This window comes from Nannospalax galili, unplaced genomic scaffold (assembly GCF_000622305.1).
Source record: "Nannospalax galili isolate Female #2095 unplaced genomic scaffold, S.galili_v1.0 scaffold624, whole genome shotgun sequence".
In the NCBI taxonomy this organism is placed as follows: domain Eukaryota; kingdom Metazoa; phylum Chordata; class Mammalia; order Rodentia; family Spalacidae; genus Nannospalax; species Nannospalax galili.
Window position 1 is genome coordinate 510,638 of NW_008351633.1, and position 12,275 is coordinate 522,912.

At 38.1% G+C, this 12,275-nt stretch overlaps 1 protein-coding gene across 10 annotated transcripts in view; it reads right to left on the reverse strand.

The window, feature by feature from the left end:
* Window positions 1–12,275, reverse strand: part of Dnm3 (dynamin 3) — a 605,597-nt gene that overhangs the window by 389,460 nt on the left and 203,862 nt on the right. For all 10 annotated transcript variants that reach the window (XM_029553749.1, XM_008848499.3, XM_008848501.2 and 7 more), the window contains exons 5-7: window positions 8,606–8,704; window positions 7,856–8,016; window positions 4,149–4,291 (exon numbers count right to left, since the gene is read on the reverse strand). In XM_029553749.1, coding sequence (XP_029409609.1) covers window positions 4,149–4,291; window positions 7,856–8,016; window positions 8,606–8,704 — 403 coding nt within the window. The remainder of the gene's footprint in view (window positions 1–4,148; window positions 4,292–7,855; window positions 8,017–8,605; window positions 8,705–12,275) is intronic.

Below are 12,275 nucleotides of genomic sequence, written 5' to 3' on the forward strand. Positions count from 1 at the left end.
AACACAGACTCAGAAAAAAAAATTTGATGTATGTTCTCCCTCATACGTGGATCCTAGAACCAAATCCTGATAAGTGGTATATATCCAGACATAACTACAGGAACCAGGATAATGGAAAGTAACCAGGGAGGTAAAGGAAAAGAAAGAACCTGAAAGAGAAGAACAGTAGGAGACAGGCCTTAAAAGGGCAATATGGATAAAAATTGGGTTAGTTTAAGGGAGGGGAGAGGGAAGTGTATAAAAGGAACTTAGGGGATAAAGGGAAAGAAGGAGCTCAAGAGAGGTAGGACCATAGGAGAAGAGTATTATTGAGAGAAAGGGAGAAAATGGGGGCACCTTAATTGGGGAAACCATGATGCCTAGCTAGTTTTTAAAAAACAGAGGGAACCATAGTAGTCCAACAACCTACTGACAAAATATACATACCAGATCAAGAAATATATGCCTAGGTAACCTTCTTGGATATCTAACAGATATACTTTGAGGCCTATACTAATTTGGTCAGAGGGACATAAAGGACAGTTTTTGCTCTTTGCCCTCCTAGGTCGACTAGTTCCAGGGGACTATGAGCATCTCCCAAAACGTCCTGTAATTGTGGTAGATCATCCGTCCTCTTGATCAAGGAGGCCGAGGAGATCCCACCAGATGGACATGAACCAGTGTCCAGTCTACAAAGAGAAGGGTCAACACAGAGGAAACGTTTCCTCCATGCTTCCAAGCTAAGCCAGCCACGGTCTAGTAGGACCTTTGACTTATCTTCATATAGGCAGAACTGGTAAAAGAGAGGAGCCAGGCGCTCCTCCCAAGTCCATGTGACCCCTGAGGAACAGATCCTCAAACGACCTTAAGAGTAAAAATAAAATGGTTTATCTGGGCCAACTGTATAGCCTTAAACACCCAAAAGGAAAGTATAACCAAAGATTAAAGGTGCCAATATAATTTTTTAAGAGTCCATATGTATAGTTAAAGGCTACATAAGAAGCAACAATGCCAGATAGGAGATACCTTCTTTTGAGTTGTTGGCCAGGGTGGTCCAAGGGACTCCCAGATAGTAACCCAGCATAGAACTTGGAAAATAAACAGCAGACTCCAATCTTATCTAAAGGAATATTGACAACCAATTGCTGCTAGATGAGGAAAAGCTGACCCTCCTAAAACAAAGACCTCTAGATAGGCTGACTAGATTCACCAGATGGACAAGTAGTGGGGAATTGCTGGGGGTGCCAACAACAAAGCAGACAGGAGTATAAGGGCTCTCAGTGAGGGGAGGGGGAGTATGGGAGAGTGCTATCTGGGAAGTGTGTGTATAGTTGAATAAGATGGTTTGGAATGTTTTGTGTGATATACACACACAGAAAAAAAATCAAATTTTTTAAAATGTATTATATTTGAGGAGGAAGCATAAAAGTTTACATCATGTTAATTAGTAGAGATGATGAACACTACCATTGAAATCTACCCAATGACTTTATAGACATACACAGGCACCAAAGATCTGAGTACAAACAATTATGACTAGTAATAATCAGATACATACGGATTAGAGATGCATGCGCCACTATCTCAGTGTTAGTAGCAAAAACATTGAGTCTTTCTGTAAGAAGCAATATATTTTAGTATTAAATGGAGATCTCTTTGAGGGTTAAAAACTCAATTTTATGTCTTACAGGGCTTATACTGAGTTCAATATTGTATAAATGTATTGATTCAACAGCGAACCTAGAAATTTTATAGCCACTTTTGAAGGAGCTGTGTCTTTGCTTTGGAAACTGTTATTGGGCATGTTAAAGCTGTAATGATACACTTCTTCTAAAAAAATAAAAAAGCTAATATTTTAAAAAGGTAGGAAACAGCATATCTTGAAATGGAGCTCTTCTTTAAAGGGTAAAAACTCATTCAATTTTATATCTTACAGGGTTTATACTGAGTTCAATATTGTATAACTGTGTTAATTCAACTGTGAACCTAAAAATTTACAGCCACTTTTCAAAGAGATGTACCCTTGCTCTGGAGTGTGTTACTGAATATGTTAACGCTGTAATGAAATGCTTCTCCTAATCACGTGGTTATTACATTTTTAGTCTGATTTACCAAGAAAAAAACAACAGAAAGTAACTGACTGTGACTAGTAATAATCAGATATATAGATATTAGAAACACATATGCATCTTAGTGTCAGTTGTATTAAAAATGAATTTTTGTTTATGAAACTGTGTATTTTAATAATCAAATGGAGATCTTTTTAAAGGTTAAAACCTCATTTAATTTTATGTCTTAAAGGGTTTATACTGAGCACAATATTGTATAACTGTATTAATTCCACTGTAAACCTAAAAATTTACAACCAATCTTGAAACAGACGTATCTTAGCTCTGGAAATTGTTATTGAATATGTCAATGCTGTTGTCATGAAATGCTTCTTCTAATTATATTGTTATTAAATAAATAATTTCAAAAAATAGAAAATAAATAAATTTTTTTAAAGACCAAAAAGAAAAAAATAAAGGTATTTTTAAAAGAAAAAAAAAAAGGCATTTCAATGCACCTTTTCACATTCAGAGGGCTTTCCAAAGAGCTGTGAAAGAAGCATGATGTTCGATCTATGCTCATCCAAAAGGATAAACAAGTTATACAAGGACATTATTGAAGTCAGAAGATTGGCGAAGCAGTCTAGGTTTCCAGAAAGAAATAGGTCATCTACATCAAATGAGTACAACAGGAAAAGGCTAATGACGTAACTGTCCGTGTGGCGCTCACCCTAGCAAGGTGGGCTCACCAGGCTAAAGCTGGACAAAGACCACAAAAAATCTGGAATGGAAAGTCAAGTCTCACCAAATAGGAACCAAAAAAAGGAAAATTAGAAAAGAAAATGAGAAAATTCAGGAATAGAATAATCTTATATACAACTTTCATCAAAAGCTGGTTCAATTTAAACAGAATTAAAATTTTTAATGTATAATTAAGGGAGTTTTTATTTCAACAATGTAGAGGAATAAAGGTGCCACAGGGTGGGCTGGGGAAATGGCTCAGTTGATAGGAGTACCTGAGTGCAAGTACCTACATAAAAAGTACCTACATCCATAGTACCTACATAAAAAGTCAGGCAGGGCAGCAAGTGCCTGTAATTCATATGCTGGAGATGTAGAAACAGGAGGATCTCTGCGGCTTGCTGGCCGAATAGTCTAGCCAAATAGATGAGCTCCAGGTGCAGTGAGAGATCCTGTCTCAACCATTACGGTAGAAAGTGACTGAGGAAGATGACCTGATGACTTCTGGCCTCACCACTCCCCCCATCATGCACATGTATACACACACACACACACACACACACACACACACACACACAAAACATATGCTCACACATACACCATACAAAGTAAATTGAAAATAAATAAATAAATAATAAATAAATAAATAAATAAATAAATAAATAAAACAGTGCTAAAAGAGGCATCAAGAATCATTTTTGGATGAATACCTAAGATGTTCTGGAATGCTAGGAAATAGTCTTCCAAGTAAAAGGGACTTATAGAAAGTTGTGGCATAGGGAAGAAGTGACAAATGGGGTCAAGAGGAGTCACAGGAGAGATAAAAGTTCTATAATGACTCTGCTATCCAATCCTACAACACCTCAGAGTTAAATCTAGCAACCCAGGTAGAAGATAGGAAAATCATGAAGGAATAAAAGCCGCTAGGTGGATTTTTACGTTTGCAGTTTAAACAGCCACATTAAAATCATCACCAGAAAGGCAAAGTAAATGTGACCTTTTTCTCTACACTTCCTAATTAAATTTTTCTCTCATTCTACTGAAAGATACATACAAGTCGCACAAAATCATTAAAATAAAAAGATAATAAAGTGACACCTGTAGAGACAGCTGTGAAGTATAAATGGCATGTTCCTCTGTGCTTACCCACTTCTAAGATAAAAGGGGGGAAAACTCTGCATCCAGGACATAGACAACTGACTAAATTTATAATAACAGTAAAATGAACAATTATTCTTTGAGAATATTCGCAGAGAGAGCTCCCAGCTACGTTGCTTGCTGCTTCTGCTAAGCCTAGGAAACAACATAGCGAAGACACAAAGGCAAAGCAGACCTAAGCAGGCAGTTTAAAATGAGCAAAGGAAGAGAAAGGTAACCCACTGCAGCAGGGCTTTAGTCTTCCTTGTGGGGTCTTCCGGCTTGAAGTTCTTGTAGGCTTCTACTTCATGTTCTATGGAGAGCAGCTGTCCCTGTAGTTTGTTCCTGAAGTTTGGCAGGGTATCTCGAATGTGGTTGGTAAGTTGCTAAATAAAACACAACAAAGCCATCCATGTATATAATAGAGTGAAGATCAACTCAGAAGATTAAAATTCAGCCTCCTCATTCACAGCATTCACAAGCATAGAAACCACAAAGACAATTTGAGATTGTGTTTGGAGGAGCAAGAAGCAGTGCCCGCTCTTCTCCATTGTCCTTTGGAGATATCCACAAGTCCATTATTTAGAGTCACTCAGGTTACTCTTTTTTTCCTCCCATACCCTGCTAAAATGCAGCTAAACTTACTCATGAGGCTGCCATATAACACCTTAGCACGGATTATCTTAGATCACCTGCTTGTAGGAAGAAGACTGAAACAGGAATACACTAGATATGAAGGAAGTCAAGAGTTAAAGGTGTTACCTAATGTCTTCAAGACCAAATGGATTACCCCCTGGTAGAGCTCAGGTGGTCAAGGGTAGCACTGGTACCAGCCAACTGTTAACATTCTGCATTCTGAAGCTCAGGCAGGCCCCTTCACGTGTCAGCCCAGGCCAGCTCTGACTGGTTACTGGCTTCTGCCTTCAAGAAGCTGATGTTAAACTTTTCATGATTAAATGAGAGAAACTCTCTACTGCCGATATCCCTAGCTGACCACGTGTTTGGCAGTTCCTCTGTCATTACCTGGCACTCCAAGTTCAATAGGATAAACATTCTGGAAGAACCTGTCTATGGTACGTGTTTAATTAAAAGCAAAGGTGGGCTAGAGTCCAAGCTGCACAACTTGCTGCGTCATATGTTCTTTCTATAATAGAGTTAAAGAGAAGTCTGAATTGAGGGAAAAAAAATATTCTTGACCCACTGAAGTAATATACTGCTAGTAAAAAGAAACAGACAATATAAAGTTCAAAATAGGGAAAAAAAACTTGTAAAAAGAAAAGTTGAAAACAAAGGAAAAGGAAAAATAAAAGCAATGAGAACAAATAAAAACATCTTTCTTCTAAAGGAAGAAGCTATTCCAAATTGTCTTTATGTTTATCTTAGGTTACTTGACATGTCTACTCCATTAACCTATGGTCACTTAATCGTCAGTGGTCTGTGGCTCCATCACGCACCACAGGAATGAATTTTGTCTTAGTTCCTGGGCAGGTACTTCTTTTGTGGCTACAAAGCAGAAGACATACAATGAAGAGAAATGCACTCCCAGAAGCAGTGTTACAAGAGACAAGGACCCAATCTGAGAGTAAGAGTCACCATGAGAAACAGCCACTGCCTGAGGCCAAGTGGGCTGCCAGAGTTCAGTAAGTGCTCTTGGTTCCCATTGTGCTTCTCAGATATCTCAATATTAGAGCAACACTGTGGCCTACTCTTGGCTTTCTAAATCATGGTTCTCCTTGACTTTCTTGACCCTGACTGAACTCTCTAAAACCATGAGCCAAAATAAATCTCTTTCCTTTATAAGTTGCTTATTTCAGGTATTTTGTCACAGCAATGGAAAGCTAACTAACACACTGATCTTTTCCTAAAGGTTTCTGAACATGGGAATGATTCCAGATGGTTATCTAGGGTTTCTCTGTCATCCATCACAAGCTCTAATTTGCCACTGACTTCTCAATTCTCTTCAAAATTTCCACTAGCCCTAACCAAAACCAACCTGCCATAATTTTTATCGTTTTTACTCTTAATCTCCCAATTTTAATTAATTCTAACTGCTCTACCATTAATCTCCTCCCTTTTTAATTCAACCATCTAACTCTTTTGTTACATTTATCAGATCTCCTTAACTTTGCTTATGAACATTAGAGGCCCCAGTCCCTGCCTACCTCTCCAACTTCACGGCCAACTGCTCACACCCTCTTTCCCTGCAACCCAGCCAATGGTATTTCTTTCAATTCCTCAAACATGCAATACCATTTTCCTTTTATTTCCCCATACAAATTTCCCCTCAGAGCCACAGGCATCCATAACACATGGGATCACCTAAAAAGGTAGCATCATTTCAAACACAGACTGAAGGTCTTTGAAACAACAGAGAATGATCATCTAGGAAAGAAAGGTCTTCACTACAATATTCAGTCAAATATCAGTCAAGAAGACTGCAATTATATCATAACTTAGTGATCACCTATAATAGCTAAATGGGCAATTACCTTCTATTTTTCTAGTATTTACAACCTAAATTATTTCCAAATTGGTTTTCCCACTCAAATTAATGAATTTCTTCTAAGAAAAATTTCGAGTCATCTATACTTTTCTTAGGCCAATACAGGTATAAAAACAATAATCTAAAATGTATGCTAGCACTGTCTGTATTGGTAGAATGTTACGTTCTTGTATGACAAAAACCTGTGATTCTGCTTAAAATCTATTGATACTTTAAGTGACATAGCCAAACATTTCTTCATGGATTTTAAACATTAATTTTCTCTCAATTACAAATCATAAATTTTATGATATGTTGTATTATGTTGCTCACAATAAAAGTATACCACTGGTCATATTTCTAGAACGTCTTCAATTGTTAAGTGGTTCAGGTACAACTTCAGTTACTGTGCCTGTGATATTCTCCACTTATTCCTTCAGGAGGCCAACATCAGAACATTCCTGACTACCTGATTCATTGATAGATTATGTTCATAGATGACAGTTCATACAAAAATGATTAGAATATTTATGAGAGAGACTTCTTGCAATATAAACTCAGAAAGGAAGCTTGTATTCAATGACCACAAAACTTGTTATGATGCTTAACTCCCATAGGGGAAGAAGATATGTAAGTAAGTCACAGGGGACTTCTGGGATAGTATATATAAAAAAAAAAAGACTAGGCTAAATGCAGTTCCAATTCTACTTCTTTGGGGTGACTATGTTATGTGGAGAAAGTGTTTTAGATTCTTGGAAATCAGTGATTACTTCATCAGGATTCATTGTTTTAATATTTTGAATTAAGAAAAAAAATAATGTTTTAACAAAATCAAAAGAAAGTCAATGGAAAATATAACCTAACCATCAGAGCCTGGTATTTGAAGCAGATACCAAGAGACTAATTTTTCAGAGCTGCTCAAGTTTAACTTAGGATGACTACATATTGTGAGTAAATGCATGCTTACAAGTGTTTCTCCTGTTCATGGTTCCTAAATAAGTATGTGTTTATGCATTCAGCACTGCCCTTTCAATAATATTAAGGTGAATTCAATTCACTAAAATGGTAAGTGTGGGGCTGGAGAGATGGCTCAGCAGTTAAGAGCAACTGGTTACTTTTGCAGAGGACCCAGGTTCAGTTTCCAGCATCCACACGGCAGCTAGCACCCGTCCATAAATAACTCCACTTTCCAGGGAATCCGACACTCTCTTCTGACCTCCATGGGCATTGCACAACACGGGTGCACTTACATACATGTAGGCAATACACTCATACACATAAAATAAAAATATTAAACAAATAAAATGGTAATTATGTGGGTTTAAATAGTCACATTAATTTTTTTAATTATGTGAATTATCATAAGCAGAGTGTCTTTTCTGGAAAAAATTTTTTAAATAAGAAACATGAATTCCAGTAGTCTACATATTTCATAATTGAACCTATTGCTTGAAAGAACAATTTTTACCTGATTCAGGACCTTCTGAAGGTGTGGGGTCCCCATACGATCAGCAATATGTCTGTAAGCTGGGTGAGAAAGAAAAAACTTCCTTTCTGCCAGCATGGCTGCCTTAATGTCCTTCTTCCCATCTATGTCCTTCTGGCTCCTGTTGACCACCCCCACATAGCCTGAAACAAAACACAGAGCGCTGGGATATGTTTCTATATCCCATCACACTTTCTATATTCACACTTTCTATAATTTATTCTAGAGTCATTTCAAGGCTCTCCAACTGGCACAATTAGTTTTGAAGCCTAAAGACTGTCTTTGCAAAATTCAATTGGAGTTCTCACTATTCAATAAAGATCACTGACTTGGTTAATAATAATTGTCAGCAGCAACGTCATAATGTCCCTCACCACTTAAAGCTCTGCACACTTTAAGAGACTGTATTTCAACAGTAGTATCTTATAGCAGGCAGGCAAGCTTAAAACAGAATGGTGCATATGTATGTAGCTCATGATGAATATTTATAATCTCTCTTCAAACCCCTTCCTTTCCCTGTTTTCTCATCCCTGTTATTTTAAGGACTAGTTCTCTTGTTGAATAAGTCTTTAATACAACATTTGGGAATGTTGTGGCATTCCATACAAAGTATAGCTAATAACAAACTGCTCCCTTACTAGAGGGGCAGCAGCAAAGCCAAGCCTCTGTGGCTTGCCAGTCATCTCTCTGTCACATAATGAAAGGCAGCCTGCAGAAACCACAGTACGTTACCCCTGCGAAGAGGCAGCAGCTTGTTCTCTAGTACATCCCTGGCATCTGTTCCTTCATCCATGAGATCCAGCTTGGTGATAACGCCAATGGTTCTCAGACCTGTATCATAAACAAAACACATTTGCATTACACAATTTACAGAAGACTAACCAATGTGTTTCAATGCTAAATGTGAGGCTCATGTTCTGAACCCTTTTCCTGTTTCTATCTCTCTTTGCTTCTAATCCACAATCATGCCAGTCTGTTATCTATATGATGAGGAGAAGAGTAACAAACCTTATCCATGAGGTGACCTTCCAACCAAGACAGAAAAATATGAGATGTGAGCTATATCACAAAATACTTCTAAGTATAGCCATGTATTACTTAACTATTGGCATATGTTCTGAGAAATGTGCCACTTAATATACAATCATCATAGAGCATATTTATGTAAATCTGAGAGGTATACATCAGTCTCTCAATGAGGCTTCTTGAAATCAATCAAGAGATGCAGTAAATAAGATGGATGAAACTGCTGCCTCCCTAAGATAGAATACCAATACCATTTCATGATCAACGTGTGTGTGTGTGTGTGTGTGTGTGTGTGTGTGTGTGTGTGTGCAAGTTCTGAAGACAACCTCAGGTGCTGCTCCTCCTCGGGCACCATCCACTTTTTGTTTCTGTTTTGTTTTATTGCCACAGGGTTTCTCACTAGCCTGGAACTCACTAAGCAGGCTTAGCTTGTTGACCAGCAAGTCCCAAGAATTCATCTATCTCTCCCTTCTCAGCACAGGGATTACAAGTGTGTAGTACCATGCCCAGCTTTTTGTATATGGGCACATGATATCTGTCCCTCACTTAGATGAAGTGACAGCATTCACCTAGCAATTCATGTTGTGACTTTGTGCTCCCAACAAGCATGCTTGCTTTAACATCAATTCATCATTTTCCTAAAAACTACTCCAAAATACTAATGGCAAAAAGTTATTAAGCCATTTATGATTTTAAATAGTTCATATATAGTAAATCTTTTAATCTACAATGTTTTGAGGATGACAAAACTAGTTTGTTCAATATTATGCAGTCATGAAGACAGAAATTTCAGGAAATTGAGGTCAAGAGCCCATGTATTTACCAAAATACTGCTTCTCACAGTTAAAAAAAAAAAAAAAAAAAAAAAAAAAAAAAAAAAAAAAAATAAAACCAAACAGGTCAAAGACAATGAGAGAGGACTTCAGAAGAAAAAATTGATGAAAACCCAGAAGGATGGCTCTTAACCACCTTCACAGGCCAGAAAAAAAAAATGTGAAACTGAATTCAAGAAAGTCAATCATAAGAAGCTATAACTTATTTATAGCATCTCAGAAAGGATTTTTACCTGAGAGATCAACAACCAAGAAAATAGTGGAGAGAGAGGATGACAGCTGATGCTGGAAACAGGAGCGAGTTGATGAAAACCCAGAAGGATGGCTCTTAACCACCTTCACAGGCCAGAAAAAAAAAATGTGAAACTGAATTCAAGAAAGTCAATCATAAGAAGCTATAACTTATTTATAGCATCTCAGAAAGGATTTTTACCTGAGAGATCAACAACCAAGAAAATAGTGGAGAGAGAGGATGACAGCTGATGCTGGAAACAGGAGCGAGGGATGAAAGCTGGCCATTGGTAAAGCAGCTAGGAGCAAGCCCTGGTCTGTCCTGGCAGGACTGTGTGTATTGATTCTCTGGACAGAGTGAATTTGTGAACACACTGAATCTAAGAGCATATGGCTTGTGGGGGAGCAGGTAGGTGCTGAAGGAGGGTGATTAACTGGATTTCTGCATAATGAAGGGGAAGATCAACCTCCCCTGTCTAGTCTCCTAAACTGCCTTCAAAATGGAGCTGGCTGGCAAACTAACCTCCTCACCCCAAAAGACTGAGAGAACTTTCGTTTCCGACTTTAATCATTCCAAAAGGGGAAAAAATACAGTTGCTGACCTTTGAGAAAATCCAATCAAAACAGTCCAATAAATCACCCTGCTATGAAGCCTACTGCTCAGAAATCAAGGCAGCCACATAGGCCTTGGAGCTTCCAATCATCTGCTAATATTTCACCCTTAAGACTAACGAGTAACAAAATTTTTCTGAGACCAAGACAAACAAACACTGTTAAATAGAACCTAGAGAAAACAAAGACTGGGGCTAGGGAGATAGTTCAGTTAATACAGTGCTCACCTTGAAAGCATAAGCTTCTGAGTTTAATCCCCAGAATCCACATTAAACAACCAGGCATACTGGCACTTTTGCTTGCAATCCCAGTGTTGGGGAGGCTGAGACACCATACTTGTCAGGCGTTTTAGCCTGCTTGGTGAGCTCCAGGCCATAAAAGAAGCTCTGCCTCATAAAACAAGGTAGATGGCTCCTGATGGATACCCAAGGTGCCCTTTGCCCCCTCCCCCACCATAGACACACACACACACAGATAATGCAAAAGATAAAAAGAAAATGTATTATTTTTATTAATATTCTTGCAGAGAAAGAAGTCTGGATTCATAAAGAATAGAATGACATAGAAACATTCAGACAACAACATCCCAACAATTAAAAATATAAGTGCAGAAATGAAAATGTTAGTAATTTGTTAGAAGGTGAAGTTAGCAAAACATTCCAGAAAACAATAGAAAAACACCTTTAAAGCTTAGAGAAATGAGGGCCAGGAGTGGTGGTGCATGCTTTCAATCCAGTACTCAGGAGGCAGAGGCAGGTGAATCTCTGTGAGATGGAGTCCAGCCTGGTCTACATAGTGAGTTCCAAGCCAGCTGGGGCTACAGGGAGACTTTGTCTCAAAACCAAACCAAATCTAGAGAAATGACTCTGAAGATCCAGTGCCTGAATAATTGCCATGCCACAGAGAAAAAACAAACAAACAAACAAAACGAAGCAAAAACAGAGGAGGGGAAGATCCTGTTAAAGAAAATGTTCCATAAGGGTTTGGAGAGATGGCTCAGTGGTTAAGAGCACTGACTGCTCTTGCAGAGGACCTAGGATCAATTCCCAGCACCCACATGGCAGCTACGAACTGTTCTTAACTCCAGTTCCAGGGGAATCTGATGCCTTCTTATGACCTTCACAGCATTTCACGACACAATGCACTCACATACATGCAGGCAATACACTCATACACACAAAGTTAAAATACTAAATAAATACATATTAAAAATAAAGAAATAAAATGTCCCATAAGTGAAAGATACAAATTTATGTTAGGTGAACTCAGAAGGTACCAAACAGAAAATGAAGCACACAATTTGCCATATCAGTATAATTTCAAACCACCAGAAACAGGCAAAATATTCTAAAATCTCCCATATACATTTTAAAAAGAAGCCACATAAAAAGGCTCTGGGCACTGCATATCAGTTTTCCAAGCAGCAAACTAGAAACCCCAAAACAATGGAGAAATCCTTTCAAAACTGAAGGAAAAAATTCTAATCTAGAATTCCAATTTATCAATAAACACAACAGGAGGAAAAGATCATTGCAGACTTGCAAAACCCCAAAACATTTAAACTCCTTTTCTTAGTTTTTAGATACTTAATAAACCACGTGTCCTAAAAACAAGGGGGCAAATTAACAGGGAAATGAGAACAAGGAACAGGGGAGGAGAAGCAGAGGCAGGGGCAGGGGCAGGGGGAGAGGGAGGGGCAG